Below are 21,607 nucleotides of genomic sequence, written 5' to 3' on the forward strand. Positions count from 1 at the left end.
CCGGCGGGGTCCGTGTCCCTCCCCGAATGGCGAAAGCTGTAACGTGGTATGGCCAGAGCTCCATGGTGGCTGGGGGCGCTGCCCCCGGCCTTGGGCGTCTGTCTCCTATATGAGCCGACCGTTCAAAGGTCCAGCAGTGGTCCCAAGGAGCACCCCGGCAGGGTCCCCATCACTTACCGGAGGGAAAAACTGTAACGCAGCCCAGCCACAGCTCTAGAACGGCTGGGGGTGATGGCCCCGGCCTTAGGCGCCCGTCACCCATGTGGGTCGACTGTCCCCAAGTACAGCAGCAGTCCCAGGGAGCCCCGGCAGGGTCCCCATACATCCCTGCAGGGAAAACCTGTAATGCAGCCAGGCCAGAGTGCCATAATGGTCGGGGGTGATGTGCCCGGCTTTGGACAGAGTCTCCCATGTGGGACGACGGACCCAAAGTCCAGCGGCAGTCCCAGTGAGCCCTGGCAGGGTCCCCAGCCCTTCCTCCCCCTGGAGGTAAAGGCTCTAAAGCGGCATGGCCAGGGGTACTGTGACAGGCAACGGATGAAACAGCCCACCACCTCCCAAAATGTTTTTCCTGGTGGCTTAGTGCTCCTTACTGCTTCCCAGGGTTGCCAAAATTGGACCAGACCCTCCATTCTGACCCACCCCCCCGAAGCAGAAAGGATCTGCCCCTCGATGGGGGTATATCTGTGGTGGCTGGCCAGCCCCCTGATGCCCCCAAGCGTGCCTCTGGCAAAATTGCCCAATGTTTTGCCTTCCTTGCGGGCAAATGGGTGCAAAATGGCACTAATTTGCCCCCAAAAAAGACAAAAAAGTATGCCATCATGTTGCCATTTTTTGGGGTGAGGGTTGTTTGGCCTGGAGGGGGGTTGGCACCCAGGGAGCTCACCCCCAAGATCATATCCCTGGTGGCCTAGTGGTCCATTTTGAGTCCCATGGGTGGCAAAATGGGGCGTGAACCCCAATTCTGACACCACCCCTGCCTGGGAAGCAGCAAGGGTCTGCCAGTCCTTTTTGGGGGGGGGCACAGGCTCTACTATGTGGAGTGTAACGTTGTTTTGCCTTCCTTGGGGGCGAAGCTGTGCAAAACTGCACCAATTTTCCCCCAAAGAAGGCAAAACATTAAGCCATCTGGTTGTCATTAATTGGGGGGTGGGGCGCTGATTGACATGGGGGCCCCACCCCCAAAATCCCCAAAATGATATCCCTGGTGGCCTAGTAGTGCTTGCTGCTTCCCTGGGGTCGCAAAATGGGGGTCTGACCCTCAATTGTGCCCCACCAGGAAAGCAGCAAGAATCTGCTCCTTCCTGGGGGTGGGGGGGATTCCTGGGATGACTGGCCAACCGGCACAGGGTCAGCCCCCTAATGCCCACAAGTGTGCCCTTTTGTCACATGGCTTTTTTTGGCCTTCCTTGGGGGCAAATGGGTGCTAAACTGCACCAACCTGCTCCCAAAGAAGACCAAACATTGTGCTACCCTATTTATTTATTTTTTGGACCCCCAGGCCAAACAGCCCCACACCCCCAAAAATAATGCCCTGGTGGTCCAGTGGTGATTGCTGGTCAGCAATCTGCTTGTGGGAGAGCTGGTTTTAAAGGGCACTCTCTCCCCTTTCCAATGAGCCCTCGCCCAAGCAAATCGGGTAAAAACTGCCCAAGCAGCACCATTTGCCTGACTGCTCAATGTACATGATATGTTATTATCGGTCATTTATAGCATGCCCCTACAGAAGTGTTTCTAGGTGCAACAAGGCGGGGTAGACAAAGGGATGACAAAACAAAGCATCTTACTAGGCTTTGTGTCCTTCAGATCGTGCAACCGAAGGCGAAAGGCTTCAACATGTATATTTCACTTCCTGATCACGTCTGCGCACGTAGCGTGCCCTCGCAGCGTAGCTCCTCTCTTGATTCTGTTCCACTAGAAGCTCTCCAAATTGACTCTGCTGCCTTCTTCCACTCTTTCGGACTTGTTTGGTAGGCGGCAGTGGTGTAGGGTTCCTTATCAATATGGCCCTCAACTCAGACATCAACTTTCGTTTTTAAATATGCCACTATTCAACTCCTCCCTCCTACTCCTCAACGTTCTGGCTCTCTATTGACCCTTGGTCCTCCCATCTCCTTTTTTTCCTTATCTGACCCCTCTCCTTGAGTAACTTCCTACTCACATTCCCCTAGTCATGCTAGGGGACCTAAACCTTCCCATCTCTCTGCAATCACCTGCCTAGAACTTAACTCCCTCCTATCTGGCCACTCTCTCTACTACCATCCTACCCACGCTGGTGGGTACTCTTGATCTCGTATTTCTCTCTAATTCCCTCTTATCCTCTGACCTATCCATTGACCCTTCTCCCTGAAGTCACTGCATTGTTCACTTTAACATCCCACTACCATTTCCAACTAACTTACTCAATATGCCTCTGGACATATAAAATAGCTGGTTACGTTCAACGCACCAAACAAAATGCAGTTGTAAGTCTGGAAATGCACTAACCATGATTTGGTACTGTTTAGTTTGGCCATTTTAGTATCTTCTCTGGCTATTTGACCGCTATTCAACAGTTAAGTGCTTTCCAATTTGCTTGGTAACCGGAGTGATAATTTCCAGACGGAAATAAATATTCTTCACCTTTAATGGCACAGACGTCCATTTTGACCTTTAACCACAGTATTCGAAATGGATGTGTACTACGCTTTAGATCATGCCACAGAAATCTAGCCAGGGCTGCTCGAGTGTTCAAAATGTTCAGCCCAAATAGGGTCTTAGCAGTTACTACCAAGTCATTAATACATTTCAGAATGCATGACAATTATTGGAGCTGAGTGTAATTCAACAGAATTCATTCTTGCCCACAGTGCGAGATGCTCAAATCCCCATGACAGGCGAGCTACTACACATTGGCCTGTAGGCTCAGAGTATAACCACCGTTTGTTGGCATTTTGAGTTCTTTGCCCACCTTGAAATACCAACCAGTTCCTGCACCCTTCTTGTGGCTTGCTTGACGTTATGTCAACTGAAAAAACACCCCAGGGTAATCTAGCATAGCCACATTCGGCAGTAAAACTCAGTCTGAATGCAATCTGTTTTTGTACCCAGAGCCCACACTTCCATTTAACGGAGTATACCTCCAGGGACTTCTCCTGCATGAATGAGGTGTATTAATTGATTCAAATTAACACCATATCTGAAATGCCAGCATGGGCAGCCTACCGGTGGCAAACTAGGAAACAACAGCAACACTTTGTCCAGCATCCCTTGTAGTGCATTTATGTGCATGTTGAACAATAGGAGAGCGGGCCCACACCCCTGTCTCACTCCCCTCTTGACCTGGATTGGGCCTGTGCATTGGGCACCCCTTCTGTGCCTCACAACCGCTTCAGCGCCCTCCTGGATCAAAATGTACAATTGCAGGCCCCAAGGCAACCCCATCTCATTTAAGACGGCCCCTAAAAGCCTTCAAAATGATTTATATATCCCCTTGGAGAGACTAACTCATCCCTATTGCTCCAGTTTTGGTGCAGCAAGTGTGGTGTCCTCAACTCCTACGCTTCGCTACAGCTGATAATCAAATTGCAACGGAATGAACAGATAACTCATCTGAATCACCAAACTGTCATTTACTGCATGGCTCATGAGGTTGTAGTTTGGTCACTTCAACCTGCCTAAACGTTGGATGCTCATACTTATAGAGGCCAGAAAACCAAACGCCAGACGCTGCTATTTCAATAAATGGAAGAGGTTCCTTATCTGGTTCAAAAAGAGGCAAATCAATCCTATTCATTGTTCACTAGCAGTCATTGTCACCTACCTTCTGTACCTCATGGACTCAGAATTAATATAGAGGTCACTCAAGGTATACTTTGCTGCTCTGGTGGCATCCATCACCATGCAACAGTGACCATTGGAACTTTCCACCAGAACAAAGTCTTGCGTGGTTCTTCTGCCACCAAGGTGGGATTTAATTACTGTCCTCTATAAGATTGAGACTTTGGTTTGTGGCAATGCATAGCACATCGGACTTCACTTACACAGTTGCTTATCTCCATGCAATTACATCCATTTGAAGAATACATGCACTCCAAAGCCAACCTTTTGTTGCAATGAATCAAGATAGGGTTGTCCTCTGTAGGCCAGGCATTTCTATTTGAACATAAAGTCACTTCTCAAAACGAGTCCATTTCTTTCTTTTGCAACAGGGCAGAAGGGATATCTAAACACCATTGAAAAATGGAATGTAAATTTACTTCAACTTTGCTGTTCACTAGCAGTCAAACTTTCCTTTACCTCCTAAAGCTCACTCAAGGAGGAACACACCTTCCTTTAGATGTTATTTGCCAGACAGCCACTTGCCTTTCTGTACACATGTTAACACAACACTCTTGTGCAGAGACACATGCATGGGCAGACACGCAGGTGAGGCAGGCTCTACTTAAATATTTATTTTCAGCTGTTCCTGCAACACACTGCCAGCTTCTTTGGGTACTACCTGCTAATCCATGTAAAGCATGCAAGTCTTAACAAATTCACATGCCTCAGAAGGCAGATGCTACTTAACCAGTTATAGTATTTCTGTGGCTTGTATATGTTTAGAGTGTAATGTTCCTACTCTTCCTCCCCACATAGGAACTTAGGCACACACTCACCGATTCCTTTGCTTATGTTCCTCCGTGTTATGCAGATGACATTCAGCTCTCCTTCAGGCACCCTTCTGCCTCCTCTCCTCTCTCTCGATCCTTCTTGGCTGTCTATCCCGATTCAGGAATGGTGTGCCTCCAACGATCTCTGCCTTAATGCCAGTAATTTCCTTATCATTGGGACCCCTGCTCCCGCTTTCCCCCGTTCACTCTGGCCACCCTCTTTGGGCCCTCCAACTGCCCCATCCTGCGGGGCAAAAACGTTGGTGTCGTCTTCGACTCCCCCCTCGCCTTCTCTCCTCACATCACAACCTCTCTAAGAAGTTGCACTACCAGCTGCACCTCCTCAGTAGTATTCTTCCTTTTCTCACTTTCCCCCAGAAGCTCACCGTCTCCAGAACCCTAGTTCTCTCTAGGCTGTACTACTGCAACTGCCTCTACTCTTCGCCCTCTGCAACTAATCTGGAATAGGACAGTGAGACCTGTACTTAGCCTCAAGCCCAGGGATCGTATCTCTCCAGCCCTGAAATCTCTCCACTGGCACTCGGTGAGTGGCTGCAAGGATCAAGTTCAATACCCTCTGCATTGTCCACAAGGCTTTCTGGAGCTGGGGACCACACTACATCCTACTCAATCTTCCTAAGCACTTTTCTTCTCAAGCCCTCTGCTCATCCACCGCCAACTCTCTGCTAGTCAGATGTTTCTCCAGGCAGAGAGTGTGGGGTAGATCTCTCTCCTTGGCTCGTGCCTCTCTCTGGAACAGCCTCTCTGCCTCTCAAACTTGAGCAGGGCCGCCTCAGGTTCCAGAAGCAACTCAAGAACTTCTTTTTCACTTCTGCTTTCTCTCTCCCCTGCTGATGATCTTGTGTGCTGCACTAACTGGTTACCTGGTCTCCCTCTGAACCTTATGGGGACCAGGCTCCTTCATGAACAGTAGCCCCATGCACTGCCTCCAGGCCTACTGTGCACCAAGGACTGGATCTACAATCCTACAGTCCCCTGCCTCCTTGCACTTCCTTAGAGCCGGCTACCCTTGTGGCACTTACTTTAGCTTTGCTTATTGCACTCTCGCTTCACTCCCTCTGGTACTCTTCCCCTTACACTTGCACAATCTGAATGACGCAAGGCCTAGTAAGATCGTTTGTTTTGTTCTCCTGTATCCTCCCCTTCCTTGTCTTGTCGCGGCTAGAAAAACATGTGTACAGGCGCATTATAAATGACTTATCATATGATACAGCATGTAATTCCAGAAAAATCCAATCTGAGGACGACGACCTGTGGCGGCGCATCATTGGTGCATGTACATGTACATAAGGAGACAGAAACACCCTTGTCTGTGCCCTTTTTTTTTATTTGGAATTAAACAACATGGAATGCTTTGAATACTCTGAACCAACCACTAGATGGCGCAATATGCAAAGTATGCAAGACTACACCGTTCCATGCCACAGAACGACTATTACTGGGTAATAGTAGTGTCTGCAACAGATTCACACACCGTATACGGATTACAAAAATCTCTTCTATGGTCCTAGACTTGAGTATCCGTCTCATTGGAGGAAGGATAGCTTGGGGGCTACGTGTTTGTCTTGGAAGCAAGACAACGCAGTCAACACAGGTTGGAAACCACTCGTTGTTATTAAGCATGTTATAAAAGAATAATTATAATTGCGAATTATTATGTTAGAGAAACAGAAATAATTTCAGTACTATAAAATGGTGGGACTTGCAGGCCCAGGAAGTCTGCTAGTCATCCAAGACACCATTTTCAGATATCTCTATTGCTCAAGTCTACTAGAAAATTATGGGTAAAGCTAAATGCCATGTAAAGGCTTCCAGGGTCGGATTTATTCTGCATTGCCAAAGGTTCTGACATGTATGACTTTTTAACCAAAATCTACATGGTTCCCTTTTGAAATCTGAGCTACAGTAAAAGGCTCCCTCGTAATAATTGGACTTATGTTTGATATTCTAAGAACAAAGTAGTTGAAATGGTCACTTCCATTCTTTGTTATTGCTTTCAGAATGCTTGTCACAGTGCAAGGAGAAGCCAGCTACTCTTGAAATTCTTCCCGGCTGATCTAAAACACCCGCTCTTCACTTTAAGTGAGGCTGCACAACTTTTAGATTGGAGAATAGATTTATTAAAGCAATCAGTTTTGGCAGCAAAGCATTTATCTATATGCATCGTTTCAACTAGTTATGTTTTGAAACAACTGAAAATAGTATCTTCTCGCTCAGTTTATTTTCAGTTTTCCGAAAGCGTTTTCAAACGGTTGTGCATCGCAAATAAAATGATTATGACTTTCTTGTTGCATTAAACCTATGTGGTCTCTTACAAATTTGCCAGTACTAATGGAGTGGCGAAAACGTCAGGCAAGAGGAAATTTGCATCTAGTCTTGTACAAATGTAGGATACATTGTTGTCTGAAATTCTGTCCGTATTTTGTGCACACGACAATCTGTGCTTTTTTTGTTTTGTTTAGATGTTAACCTTGGCAGCTACAATGGAACGTCTCCACAGATTGACCCACTGGATGTCCCTGTCTTGCAGCCACCCCCTGATGTAACAAGCTGTTTGGATGACTCCTCGCAGCTCTCGTCTCAGTTGGAGGACTCTCACCTCCTAAGCTCAGAAGGGCTAGAGCCCTTTGGCACAGATTTATCCCAAGGTAGGTCTGAAATGGACAAACTCATCTGCCCACTCCAAAGGTTGTCAACGGAATGAAGAATGATGGTTGCATGCCTTCCAATGTAAAATGGTCTTATTTTTGGCCCAGCCTATAAGTAGTCTGACATGCATACCACTTAATAGCGTTTTTTCCAAAACATGCATTGTCATATTGAGTTTTCAAAAACAATTCTGTGATCTGATCTACATGTTGATAAACGTTGTTGTTATGATAGTGATTGTTGGCATACTTCTGATGCCCTGGAACCATGTCCAAAACCACTACATACGTAATGTCAAGTGAACAAGGTTTATGCTTCCAAAAGTTATTTTCTCTAGATGCTGCTGTCGGGTACTTCTTTTGATGTATGTTTTGGCCTCTATTGTGGTGGCTAGTGTGGTCAGCTTGCTGTCTGCTGGATACACCTGGTCTTAAATTGCCATTGTTTATAGGCTAGCCTAATGAGGAACAACTTCTAATGTGAAGTTCTTCTTACATGTGTTCTCGGAATGAGCAATGTAAGTGGGTACACCACACTAACTGAAAGATCAAAGTAAGTGAATTGCGCACTGCAAGTAGGTTTCAGGGCTGCATAACCCCTTAAACTGAATGGAATGTATTATGGACTCGGATGCGCTACACAAGATTCGTATACATTCCAGAGAGATGCAAGTTGTACTTTTATCGTGTTTTAATTTCGAAATTGAAATGTCTCTTCAAATATATTCATAAACTGCAGTATTTCAGTAAGCAAGGACAATTTGTTATGGTGGCCGAGAAGCATGTGCAATGCCAGATACACTGCTGAAGAGTTGTATCTGCAACTCGTCCTGACGATGCACTAATGTGAAAGCGAGAGAACCTTTTTCATCGAGTGCTTTAAACATAACCTTTCCAACTAAAATGTTGCTGAACAAGTTGCAACAAAATATCTCTGTATTGTAATTTACCCTGATATAGGGCTCTTGTCCAAAACATGTGTAAACATAGTTATGTTGAGTTATTTTGACAGTTATGTACATATACTGCACACTGGCTTTTCATTTGGAACTGTCGGTGTTGGATTGATTAGTATTAATGGTATTACATGATTTATGGGCAGTTATGTTTTAGCGCGTTCTTGTTCTAATATAATATTGATGAAAAGTATTGTTTCCTATTTTGGACTTAATTCAAAAGAAACATTTTTTTTAAATTTGATTTTTATTGGCATTTCCATAAACAGAGCAACACCTTGAACAAAATGCCCCTCCCCCACCCAGGGTTCGAGAGAAGGCCAGTGTTTCATCGCTTCCCCAGACGCGCCATTCCCGCCCACCTCCCCCCTACCAAGCCCCTATAGGATGGGCTGAGCTAAATTGTCATGGCCCTTCATGAGTCCGCTAAATCGGGGGCCTCTATTATGCCCAAGAGCCGTATGCTCCGAGGGCACCACCGCTGCCTTGTACCATCCACCAGATATGAAAGTAGGGAGTCCCAGTCTGACCTGAACCTTAGATGTTCTCCTTGTATTGAGTATGTGAGCCACTCAAGTGCCAACAGGGACCACATCTTTGCCACCCATTCGTGATCCTGTGGAGGGCCCTTTGCTGTCCATCTACAGGCTAGAACCATTGCTGCGGCCATCATCATTATCGCGTAGGGTTTGCGGTCCGCCTTGGTCTTAATTGATGCCAGGGTCCCCCCAAGCCCAGTATCGCCAGACCTTTGTTACCCCCGTGGTTGAGTCCCAGGACTTGGCTAAGTGCGTCCCAGATCCCCGCCCCATAATCCTTGAATTTTGGACATTCCCACCATATGTGCTCACACGTACCCACAGCGCCACATTCTCTCCAGCACAGGGGGGGGGATCCCTGGGTACATTCTGTGAAGTCTGGAGGGGGTCATGTGCCACTGAGTGAGCAACTTCAGCCACATCTCCCTTATTTGAAGGGATCTTGTTAGCTTTGGTATCTGCTTCCATAACCAATTCCAGTCATTATCCTCAATTTCAGACCCGGTAGCTAGTTCCCAATTCTTCATGTAGGGCCGCAGTGGAGGATCCTCTCATGCCTTCATGTGCCTATATATGGCTGTGATCAAGTGCTTGTCCCCCGATTCCCTGCTGAGATAACTTTTCAAAGGGGGTTAGTTGTCGAGTTGCAGCTTGCTTTAGGATGAGATGGCTGAGCCAATGTCTTAAGTTGGCAGTAGCGAAACCTTTCCCTTTCACTCAGTGCAAATTCTGTCTTACACTGCTCGAACTGCTTTACCTGGCTCCCCTCAAACATGTCCCGTAACATCCTGCATCCCCCTTGTTGCCAGTCTTGAAAGGTAGTGGTGTTGTGCCCAGGGGTCAACTGCAGGTTAGTGAACAGGGTGGTGTAGGGCGATGGATGCGTCGTTAGGTGGGCCAGCTGCACCGGATCATCCCAGGTATATGGGCTACCAGGGCTAGGATTGCACTACAATTAATACAAATCGGCCTGTCCTGTTTTGGCTTCCACAGGATCCCCTCGAGATCCTCCCCCAGCACCGCCCTATCCATGGACCTCCATACTTCCCCCGGATGTCTCTTTGCCAGTCCCGGAGCACCTTCAGCTGAACCGCCCTATAGTATCCCCTAAAGTCAGGTAGCCCCATGCCCCCCTGCTCAGTGGGGGTTCTCATCACCCTGGCCGCTATCCTTGGGGATTTATTGGCCCACACGAACCTGCTAGTAATTTTATTCAGGGACCTGACGAAAGCTGGGGGAACGTGCACTGGCAAGGCAGCAAAGTGGTACAAGAGCTTTGGGAGTATAGTCATTTTTAGGGTGTTAATACGTCCTAGCCAAGAAATCGCTAAGGGGCCCCAGTCAATCATCTTACTCTTTAATTTCTCCAGCAATGGCGGATAGTTCGCATGGAACAACTGATCCACCTTTGTCGACAATTTTACTCCTAAGTAGGTGAGAGTGCTCCACCCATCTATAGGGGGAAGTGAGCTTCAAGGAGTGGGCTGCTGGCGTCGGGACTGTAAGGTTGAGGATTTATGTTTTAGAGGAGTTTATTTTCAGGCCTGCCATGCTGCCAAAGTGCGCTAGTTCGGCTTCTGCTGGTATAGCCGTACTTGGGAGGGTCAGAGAGTATCAGATCATCCGCGAATACAGCTATTTTATGCGATTCCCCTGCGAAAGGGAGGCTGGTTATGAGATGGTTGGCTCGCACTGCTTCGAGGAATGGTTCCAAATGAAGGGCGTACAGTATCTGGGACAGTGGGCACCCCTCTCGACATGCGCCGTGTCCGACAATTGCCTGTTCACAGCTAGTATGAGGGTTGGATGTCTATAATTGGCTCTAATCCTGTCCATACATTTTGGGCCGAAACCCATCCTGAGCATGGTTGCAAAGAGGAATCCCCACTCCACCCGATCAAACGCCTTCTCAGCATCAATTGCCATCAGGGGAGCAGGAATTCCTCTCTTGTGAGCCTTCTCTATTAAGTGGGCCAACCTCCTGACGTCAGTGGTCTGCCTGCCTCTGACAAATCCCGATTGGTCTGGATGGATTAGCTTAGGGACAAGGTGATATAATCTTTTTGCTAGGATCTTAGCGTGTATTTTGGAGTAGACATTGATCAAAGCTATGGGGCGGTAGGAGGTCCACTCGGTTGGGTCCTTGCTCTTTTTGTGAATGAGGACCGCTTTCACCTCCTCCATAGATCTCGTGATTGCGCTATTGCGCCCTATTTGGTTAAAGAGCGCAGTTAACATAAGGGTACGTATTTCCTTATGCTGTTTGTAGAATTCCGCCACATAGCCGTCCGGGCCCGGCGATTTAAGATTAGGCAGAGCTCTAATTGCGTCCCTAACCTCATCCTCTGTGGTATCCCTCTCCAGCGTTTCCATCTCTTCTTGTGTTATGCGGGGCAATTTAACCCTATCTAGGTAACTTAGTTGGGAAGAGTGCGCCGGAGTGTCGGATGTGTACAGAGCTGAATAGAATCTGGTGAATTCCCTTGAAATGTCCTCATTTTTGATGCTGGTGGTCCCTCCCCCCACCATTTTTAATATAGTCTTCTTCTGCTCCTTTCTGAGCATTCTCTAGAGCAACCAGTCTGCTTTATTAGCTTTAATATAAAATTTCTGCCTGAGATATAAGCTCCGTTCAGCAGCTCGAGTCGATCAGGTCCAGCTGGCCCCAGACTGCCCTGTTACTCCCTTTTGGTGGCCTGAGTTTGATTTTTTTTTTTTCTCCCATTTTTGCAGTTATCCCCTTAGTGCGTCCCCTAGCTGCACCTCCTCTACTCTTAATTCCCTGTCCCGTCTCGCTTTAATTGATATTATTACTCCTCACAGGGTTGCCTTAAAGGCATCCCACCTAACCTGGAGTGTCCTGTCCCCTGCAGAGTTCTCAGCGAAAAAGCTTTCTATTTCCTCCTCAATCTCTAGGACCAGAACTTTATCTTTGAAGAGAGCACTCTGGTAGCGCCATTTCCACAGCCCTGGGGGTCTGCCCTTCACTTTCAGGGTTATAGTCAGGGGGGCATGGTCAGTGTTGTGGAGCCCAGAGAGATTTCTAGCGCCCTCCCCAAAATGATGACGGACAGCCAGATATAGTCTATTCTCGAATGGGACCGGTGAGGATGTGAGTAAAAGGTATATCCCCCTGCATCTCCTGCAGGCATCCACCAGGCCCAGGTCACTGATTTTCTCCTTTAGGTTGTGTGTTGGTCTCCCTTGTGGTCTAGTCCCTCCCGCCGTTCTATCCTTCGCAGGGTCCCACGCGATATCGAAATCGCCAGTAAGAACGATAGTGTACTTGGCAAATTTCTCGAGCTTCTCCAATACGCTCTGGAGAAAGATCTTGTGCTGTGTTGGGGGCGTATATCGTCGCCACTGTGAGAGGGTGTTCGTTGCCCTCCAGAGAAACCGCCAAAAACCTTCCTTGGTCGTCTGTGACCTTCTCAGTGGTATGTACTTCCAGCCCATCCCTAAGGGCCAGTAGGACGGCAGCTTTCTTTTTAGCTTGAATCGCTTGTAATGACCTGGAGTAGCCCCAAAGCTTGACCCTTCCTCGATCAGCCGATCTAATATGAGTTTCTTGGAGCGTGATAATGTCCGGCCGGTCGCACTTAATAAAGCGCTCTACTTTCTTGCATTTAATCAGTTGAGACCTATTACATTGAGGGAGAAGATCCTCAATACTCGCTGTCTAGACATGGTGGTTCAATGGCCATAATATAGAACGCCCAGCACCCCCTTTAGCGTCGGGACCTCCTCCCTTGGGCTCCCCCTTTTGGGTTTCGCTGCACCAACCCTTCCTTTGCTTCTGGTACACTGGTTCTCCCAACCCCCTCCTCATTCCTGCCTCTTCCCTCTGGCAGTGTGAGATGACTGGCCTCAGCCCCCCTCGAATCAGAACCTCGAGAGTCCCATCGAATGCCCTTCAACTGTTCCAACGCAGAACCGCCCCATCCCATTCCAAGAACTGAGTCCCCATCCCTCGGAAATTCTCAAGCTTGCCAAACCCTTTATCTGCTTCTATTCCCTCCCCAGGCATCCTTTTCCTGCTCCGTCCTCCGGATCCTATGCTGAAGCTTGCTCTCAGTGAAGGTCTATTCACTTCTGGAAATCCTGGTCCTTCCTTGGTGCCGGCCCTTTCTGGAGCGGTTGGTTATCATTTTTCCTCGACTACTTTGACCGGGCCATAGACCATTCCCACTCTCTACGTTCGGTCCGCTGGGTTGAAGGTGGAGTGGGTGGAGGCGGAGGATCCTCTTGCAGCCCCAACAGGGCGAGACCTTGTTCACATGTGGTAATCTTCTGAGCTTTCCCTTGCCATTCAAAGGCCAGGCCGAAGGGGTGTAGCCATCTGTAACTGGTACCTTGGGCTCTTGGGTGGGAGAGAACTGGGCCCATTCTTCGGCGTTTGTTTAGAGTGGCTTGTGCCAAGTCCTGATATAACGCTATCTCCTTCCCGTTATACGTTAGTTGGCCTGCCGTGCTGCTGAGAGGATTCACTCCTTCACTGTGTAGCTGTGCATTGCCACTAGGACATCTTTGGGTCTAGCGCCTGGCTCTGCTTGTTTGGGACCCACTTTGTGTATCCTATCGAAGACCAAGTCCTCCATCTCTGGTGCTTCCAGGAGATCCACAAAAATGCCCTTTCCAGCTTGGGGCAGGTCGTGGTCCTGGTTGTCCTCCGGAAGGGCCTTAATACCAATGTTCGAGCGCCTAGACCTGTTTTCTAGGTCTTCCACCTGGAGTTCCAGGTTATGCGTGGCAGTCGCCAACGTGTCCAGGAGGGAGTCCGTCTTCCGTGCGTCCTCGCCTAAGTCCTGAATCGCCCTCTCATTCGAGTCCACTCTTTCTTCTATCTTGCTAATATCTCTCTTGATCTCCTGGAGACCCTCCGCCAGATCCTCCCTAAGGGCGTCCATTTGCTTTTGACCTGCTGTGGTGATCTTATCCACTATATCGGCCAAGAGGAGCTTCAGTGCCTCTTGCGTAACGTGTTGTTCTTGGGCCTCCAGGTCCACCTGGGGCTCCCCCGCAGGCCCCTCTTTGGGGGTTGATCCCTGGACGTCCTCCGTTTCCTTGGCCCATATCCTGGTCAGTGCATTCTCCTGCGGTCTCCTCAGAGGTCTTTGGAGGGGTTGAGTGTCCTTGGTTTTATTCTTGGACATGGTGACGGCGCCTCAGGGTGCTGTGCTGAGTGTTTGGGCTTCCAGGTTTCTCCAGTAGGAGGGAGAGCCTGCGAGGTCAACCGGGCCTCTGCCTAGGGGGGCCTCCCCACGCAATCAGCAGAACTGGGCTCGTACGGGTGGGCGTCCGTTGGAGGGATCTCCTTGTGGGTGCTGCTGCTCTTGATATTTCTCTGATCTCAGCTGCGCTTCCCATGGTCAATCTGGGCTGCGCGCTCTAGGTGGGGCCTCCTCGATTGCCCGGGAATGTGTACGTCTGGCCCATGGCGTGTTGGTGAACCGCTCCAGGCGCCGCAGGGCTGGGGCAGTGTATGTTGCTGTGGGGGGCCCAAGGGGGCTTGTGCTACTCCGTTTAGTGTAATTACAAGAGAGCTTCAGTCCAGGGCAAGGGTGCTCGCGAGAGAGGGGGGGTCGCCCTATCCCCCCGCTCCTCTCCCTTCCCCCTCTGTAGACCTCCAGTTCGCCAGCAGCCTTTAGGTTCCAACCCCAGGCGAGGGTGGGTCAGTGGGGGGCGAGAAGCCCAATTTGGGGCAGTTTTGGAGGGTTATCCTCGTGGACGATGGTGGAAGTAGGCCCAGGGAAGGGGAGGGGCTAACGTTCTCACCTCTCAACTTGTATGCAGGAGATGCTCCCTGGGGTGCAGCATCCTCTGCTGCTCAGGTGGGGCCTGTACTGCGCGGCTGGTCCCAGGTCTTTTTGCCTCTCCCGCCCACGCACACTGCTGTACCCAATGCGAGCCGCTCTCCTCGAGGGTGTGAGGCTCCGACTGGGCGCCTCCTCCAATGCCCGCTATTCCGCTTCTCGCTGGTGGCGTGGGCGGCGCTGTGAGTGGGCAGGCACTGGCTCCTGCTCCCCGCCGATCAGTCTGGAATCTGTGACAAATCAAAGTAACTTGTCCCTGCTACCCAAGGGGGAGACCCTCCTTTCCCCCCATACCTCCCCCAGAGGCTAAGCGGGTGAGCCCGCTCCTCAAGACCCTCCCTAGGGTTTTGGCCAAGTGGAACCTCACTGGGAGTAACTCAACCCCTCCCCCCTGCCCCAAGGGGCAAAGCCTACCCTGGTGTAATGAGAACCCCTGTTAAAACTCTACTCTCCGCCTATATGGAGGCAAGAGAAGTTGGAAATATGATGAGGCCTTTTTGTTTTTCTTACACCACTGTTGAACCCTCCTCTGACATGACATCTTATTATCAGAGCCGAAGCAAGCTGAAACCGCCAGGCAGCGAACTGCACTGTAGCCCTGAACACCCACATCAGAGACTCCTATACAAATACTGAAGTTGGTGGCCACCAGGGGGCGCAGGCAAGATAGCTGCCTGCTAGTGAGGCTCCACACAGCCCCTCACAACACTTAATCTTGGAGACAACAGAGACCCCATTGAACACCTGCGATGGGGTACTGAGCAGGGGACCCCACAGGAGCCCTGGGACGAACATGAGGAGAAACGTAACACCCTGAGCAGAGCCATGGGGCACAAGGCTGAGACCCAACAGGCGTGGAGACTGACGCTCCCCCCTCCTGGAGGTGTTGAGGAGCATACGCAGTGAAGTGCTGACCCTACCTGGGAAATTGCCCCCGGTGAGGATCGGAGGTGAGGAAGTTGGGATTGATGCAGACAGGCATTGAGGCCTATGTAAAGCTGGGCTTGGAGAGCCCGTTGAGACAGTGAGGAGGTTAAGAAAACCGTGGAGTTTGAGTGCGCTCAGGTCTAGGCTGGGGCAGATTGGCAAAAAGAGCCGCTGGGGAAAAGATGGTGCAGAGCAATGAACAGTGAGACAGTCGCAGGAGGGCTGACCACCTTGAGAGCCCTAGTGTGACCTGTAAGAACAGAGGGAGGCAAATGGGTGTTAGAACCCGACTGAAAGTGTAAGGGGTAATCTGCCCACTGCCCCGGGCCCATCGGGAGAAGCTCACGGGTCCAGACAGAGTTTGGAGGAGTGCAGGAGTGGGGACACGGGACCCTGAATTAACCCTCCCCTCCCCACCCCGCCATTCCCTCCACAGAGGCATCTTGGAGAGGGTGCCGTAAACCTCTGGGGAAAATGCAGGTGGCGGCCCTAGGAGTTCTTAGGAGTGGAAGACCACCCTATTTTTCCACAGGTCGCGCCTGGAGTTCACCTGGGACAGCAGCTTGAAAATTTGGGTCTGAGGCACGTGGCTCGATTAACTCGAAGGAAACACTCCAACAATTTAGTTACCAGGGCTGAGGCGGACAAGGAGGTGAGAATGTACCAGGCAGTGAGTAGTGCGCCAGACATGGAGGGGGAGGGGGCAACGAAAAGTGAGGTTAGGGCCATCTTTGAGGATATCGGGGGATGAAAGCTGACATTGGTACCAAGGTGGCAGAAATTAACGAGAAGGATGGAAGGGATGGAGATTCGGTTAAAAGGACTGGAAACCAACCAATCCTCAGTGGAGATGCTCGAACCACAGCTGGATATGAGCATGTCCGAGTTGGAAAGATGAAAAGTACTGTGCCTTAAATTGGGCGATGACAACAACCGAGAATGGTGTAACAACCTCCGGTTCGTCGTGGTACAAGAAAAGGAAGGTGAGAACCTGGGGAGGTAGAAAAGTTGTTTCAGCATATTCTCACTCTGGTCTTTAAAGGTGCTGACAGACCTGGCTGCACGATCGGCCGAGCCCACAGAGTGGGGGGAGGAGGTAAGGGACCCTGTTCAATTATAGTCTGGTTCCACTGCTATGCAGAGAAAGCCTGGATCCTGAAAAAGTCCAGAGAACTGGTCTCCTTTAACTATGGCAACTCCAAGGTCACAATCTACCAGGACCCTTCATCCTATACCCTGGCCTGCCAAAAGCAGAGTGCAACCTTCACACATTGTCTGTGTCAAAATGGGGTGAGATACAGATGGGGGGTACCCTTTCATATTGGCCTGTGAGTGGGAAGGACTAAAATTCCAGCTACAGAGGATGATATCCAGCGTGTCATGGAAGAACTGATTAAAGTGGGAGATGACCGGCACCAAGCCCTTGGCCAGTTATCAGGACGCAGACTGAGGAGCGTGGAAGTGAAGACAGACGGAAAATCCAGGGAGCAGGGAAATTCAAAAAGCTGAACACATCGTCCCCTCGAAAGCGACCAACATTTGTGTGTGGCAAGGGAAGGAGATTGGCCTAGGATCACGGACCTCATGGATTGGAGCAAGAGGAGTCATCATGTTGGTTCCAAGGGGAGGGGATAGGGACATACATTGGTTGGTGATCTGAGAAAGCGGGGGCTTGTTGGTAAGATGGGACAGAGGGAATCTTGGGGGGGCGGTCGTTGGTGCAGAGATCTTTCTGATTGTTCTCGTTGGGGGAATCTTGCAGGGTAAACTTGGAGAAGCAAGGAGGGGGCTTTGCTGAGGAACTGTTTAACATGATCTTTCTATTGTTTTGAGTGTTTATTTGGGGGGGGGCAGTCTTACCTGGTGGTTCATACCTGTGGGTTGGAGGGTGAAAACTAAAGGGGTCCAGGAGGAGGGAGATGGAGGGGGAGACTTGGCCATGTTCCAGGATGTTAACACTGCCTTGGGGCTAATGGACGTTTGGGAAGCGGCGGCAGCATTGGCACCTGCTCCGGGAGGGCGTCGCAGCACCCCATTTACACATCATTTGGTGGTACATGATTCCTTTTCTCAAATTGATTGTGTTGGTGACGCATAAGTGGGTTCAGAAGGCTGAGACGAGCTCAATCCCCTGGCCAGACCACGACTTGGTCTCGGCAATGGTGGGAGTACGGAGAGGGGTACAAATGGGCGGGGAGGTGATACTGTAGTGACGACCTTTTGAAAGACAGGAAGATGGGCCAGGCTCTTCTTACAAAAATTAAGGAGTATTTTGAATTTAATGAAATGGGAGAGGTCAGTACAGCCACACTGTGGGACGTAGTGGGGAACTGATTGGAATGGGCTCACAACAGAAGCGCAAACGTATGCAAAAGGAGGAGTTCCAGAGGGGCACAATTGAGGAGCTACACTCTAAGAGGTTGGGGAATCTCCAGTGTGAGCCTGACTAAGTGGAACTAACGATCTAAAAGTGTAAGGCCGAGCTTAGGGCCTTCCTGGCAAAGAAAACGGACTGGGCGCTGCAACGTCTTAAGCAGAAATATTATGAAAAGGGGGAAAAAACGGACAATCTGTTAGCCTGGCACCTCCTGGATGCAGATGCAGTCCCGAATGGTGTGAATGTCTTGCAATCGGCTGCGGGCGAAGCTAAAAGAAGCAGCTTTGGACATTGTGGGAGAATCCTTGAAGTTATGTGCCCACCTTTACACATCAGGGTGGGAGGGGGGCGTGGAGCAGATAAGCGCTTTCTTAGTGGGTTGGAGATACCAACAATACCTTGCAAGGGTGCTGCCCTGCTGGATTCTCCCATCATGGCGGAGGAAGTTACGGAGACCATAAAGGGGAATGAAAAGTGGAAAATCTCCAGGAGAGGACGGCTACACAGTTTGGTTTTATAAGATGTTTGTCACTGTTGGCCCCTACATTGCCAAAGCTTTTTAATGTGGTGTTGCTGGGCAAACCGCCTCCCTGCCCCCCACTCCGACCCCCTGCTGATGCTCTGCACTATTATGGTCATTTCCAAGGAGGGGAATGATCTGAAGTAGGGATGTCCGGTATTAGTTTTATGACGGTACGATAACCTTCTTGCCAAATGACGGTATATCATGGTTATCGCGGTATAGCAGGTGGAGTTAACTAATCTTACCAAATATTTTCTAAAAGGTCATAAATTGACAGATTTGGCATCACAAACAAAACCAGGCACCCAGGGCCAGAATTGGGCTTTTCAACATACTTTCCACTGAAATGCCTTGCTTCCACCAAACACAAACACACGTGTGGAGAAGAGGAGGGGGGGGAGCCCTGCTGCAACTGGCAAAGCAAACTGAATAGTTTTTCTTAAGCGATCATTTAGGCTTTATGCTCCCCCACTGGCTACTGGCGAAGATGAACATGTTGCCATCTTGATAACCTGCATGCCACCGATCAATGGAGGCTGATGGTAGTATACGCTTGTGCGCATATACACACACAGAAACACACACACACACACACGCACTCTCTTTACGTTACAGCCTTTAGTTTACTTGCGGGCCAAAAGGTGTTCAGTAATCACGGACATGTTACCTTTTGGTATGGCAGCAGGGAATACCCACAGAGATGAGTGAATTTCGCAGTGTGACTTATTATATGTAAATTCAATGATAGAACTAGGGAAATCCTCCATTGCCATATGTTTAGACAACATTATCCATTATAAATATATAAACCCCAAAGCCGCCAACCCAAAGTGAACCCTTTTCCTTCTTGGCACTGTATCTATTCTTCCTATTGCTAACATATTGATTTTGTGTCAGGCACGTGTGCTTTATGGAATGGCATTAAAAACTGCTCCAACTGAAACTACTTGGCAGATGGCACATCCAACAGTGCAAGACCAAGACAGCGCAGCACTTGCTTACTGCAGCCTTTCCAAATCAGATTGAAAAGCACACTTTACGGTAAAACGGTATAAACAATGTGACGGTTATTATTGTTCAATTAAGTGGTTCACAGTATCTTTAACGGTATACCGTTATACCGTTACATCCCTAATCTGAAGCAGTTTCCATCATATAGACCCATCTCCCTCCTTAACACAGATGGTAAAGTCCTGGCCAAGATCTTGGGGAAGAGGCTGGATACATTTCTTCTGCTGCTTATTCACAGGTACCAGGTGGGTTTTATTTGAGGTAGCTGAGGATCGAATAACATTAGGAAGATGCTGAACCTGATCTATTGCACCCAAAACAAAACGGGGAGGCATATCTGGCCTCTCGACAGAGAAGACATTTTATCGGGTGAAAAGGGTCTTTCTGGGGGAGGTACTGATCAGATTTGGGTTTGTGAGCATTTTAGGGCTATTTAGAGGAACAAGACAGGGTTGTACTTTGTCCCCTCTCTTTTCTGTGCTGGTGATATTTCCCTTGGCAGCGGCAATTCAGATTAATTCGGGGGTACACTGCATCGAATACGAGGGGGAGGAAGTTAAGGTCTCATTATTTGCAGATGATATTTTGTGCCAGTGATGGATCCGAGGGGCTCTGTGAAGGAGCTGATGCAACGCTGGATGGTTATGATGCTCTGGCAGGCTTTAAAATTAATCCCTTCCAAGTCTTTTATTCTACTGGTGGGGTCATTAGGGAGTTCACTGGTCCCACACAGTACTGGTACGGAAAGTCTCTGGTGGAGGAGGGTATAACTTATCTGGGTTTTAGTGTCTCTGGGAACTTTATGGCTTTGCACAGGCTCAACAATGGCCCCCTTATAGGGAATTTGAAGAGATTGTCTGACCTCACGCTCTCTTGGGTGGGGAGAATGACAGTGGTTAAAATGGACATACTCCCTTGTCTGCTATTTAGTTTTACGATGCTCCCCACACAGTTGCCGGCTATGTTTTTAAGGAGGTTGACCACATGTGTTTTAGCTTTGTGCGGCAGAATAAAAGGGCTTTTATGGCGAGGAGAGTGCTGGTGCTTCCCAAGGGATGGGCGGGGGGCTTTGTAGTCCCTGATTTCTTCTCATATTGCAAGGCAGCACAACTTAAGGTGATGTTGGAACAGATGTTGCAGGATCTGAGGACCTACTGGACATACCTGGAAGACTGTATTACATACCAGAAAAAGATAAGGGACCGAGATACGCGACAAACCAATGCTGGAAGTTCTTTGACTAGTGTGTAGACAAAATGGTCCGAATAGAGGTTTATCCACATGGCCTTTCCCTTAGAGCTTGTTGTGGGGCCTCCATTCCGGCTTAACCAAATATGGGCCAAGAGGACCCAAAGGTTGTCAGAAATGGGTCTAGAGAGGGTGGGTCATTTCCTTGCCAGTGGAACATGTAAGGACTTTGGTGAGGTCCGGGAGCTGTTTGGGAAGGAGAACACCGGGATATTTGAATACCTTAGACTCAAAGGGCCGGTTCTGTGCTCAGGGCGGAGGGAAGGGTTGCTCAGTGAGCTCACACCGTTGGAGACAGTCTTTGAAAAGGTGCAATAAAGGAAAGGGATTGTTTGCAAGCTGTATAAGGTCCTGGTGCTGAACCCGCTGTAGGGGATACACCGAAATGTAAGACCTACTGGGACCAAGTGTTGGGAGATGACATGCCAGAGGGCTGTGGGAGAAAAGATACAGGGTCACATTCCATGGTAACCTTTCCACACACACAATGGGACACAATATTAATATCATAGGCGGGTGGCACAAAGATCCTTTGAAGCACTTTAAGAGGTTTTCAGGAACGTCACCAATGTCCACATGGGGATGTGGGGAAATGAGGACTTCTATTCACATGTGATGGACATGTCCTAGGGTGCAATTTATTCTTTTGAGCTGAACTGCTGCTAGATTAAGGACATAACTAGGTGACCCTGCAGATGGATCCTCTCATGCTCCTTCCAGGGATTCCCCTAAAGAATTGGGCATCATATAGATTCCCAAGAATGTATGAGACCCTTATATGTGCAGGGAGAATAGCCATTACGCACAACTGGAGGCAACCCTCTACCCCCGTCTGAATGGCTACAAAGGGTTTGGGAGGTATATTTGATGGAGAAGCTGACATGCTTTGTACGCGATCTGGCCACCTTCATGG

At 49.2% G+C, this 21,607-nt stretch overlaps 1 protein-coding gene across 4 annotated transcripts in view; it reads left to right on the forward strand.

Moving 5' to 3' along the window:
- Positions 1-21,607, forward strand: part of BAZ2A (bromodomain adjacent to zinc finger domain 2A) — a 2,136,751-nt gene that overhangs the window by 208,249 nt on the left and 1,906,895 nt on the right. For all 4 annotated transcript variants that reach the window (XM_069653682.1, XM_069653683.1, XM_069653685.1 and 1 more), the window contains one exon: positions 7,115-7,300. In XM_069653682.1, the coding sequence (XP_069509783.1) occupies positions 7,115-7,300 (186 nt within the window). The remainder of the gene's footprint in view (positions 1-7,114; positions 7,301-21,607) is intronic.

This window comes from Ambystoma mexicanum, chromosome 3q (genome assembly GCF_040938575.1).
Source record: "Ambystoma mexicanum isolate Mex_15411 chromosome 3q, UKY_AmexF1_1, whole genome shotgun sequence".
In the NCBI taxonomy this organism is placed as follows: domain Eukaryota; kingdom Metazoa; phylum Chordata; class Amphibia; order Caudata; family Ambystomatidae; genus Ambystoma; species Ambystoma mexicanum.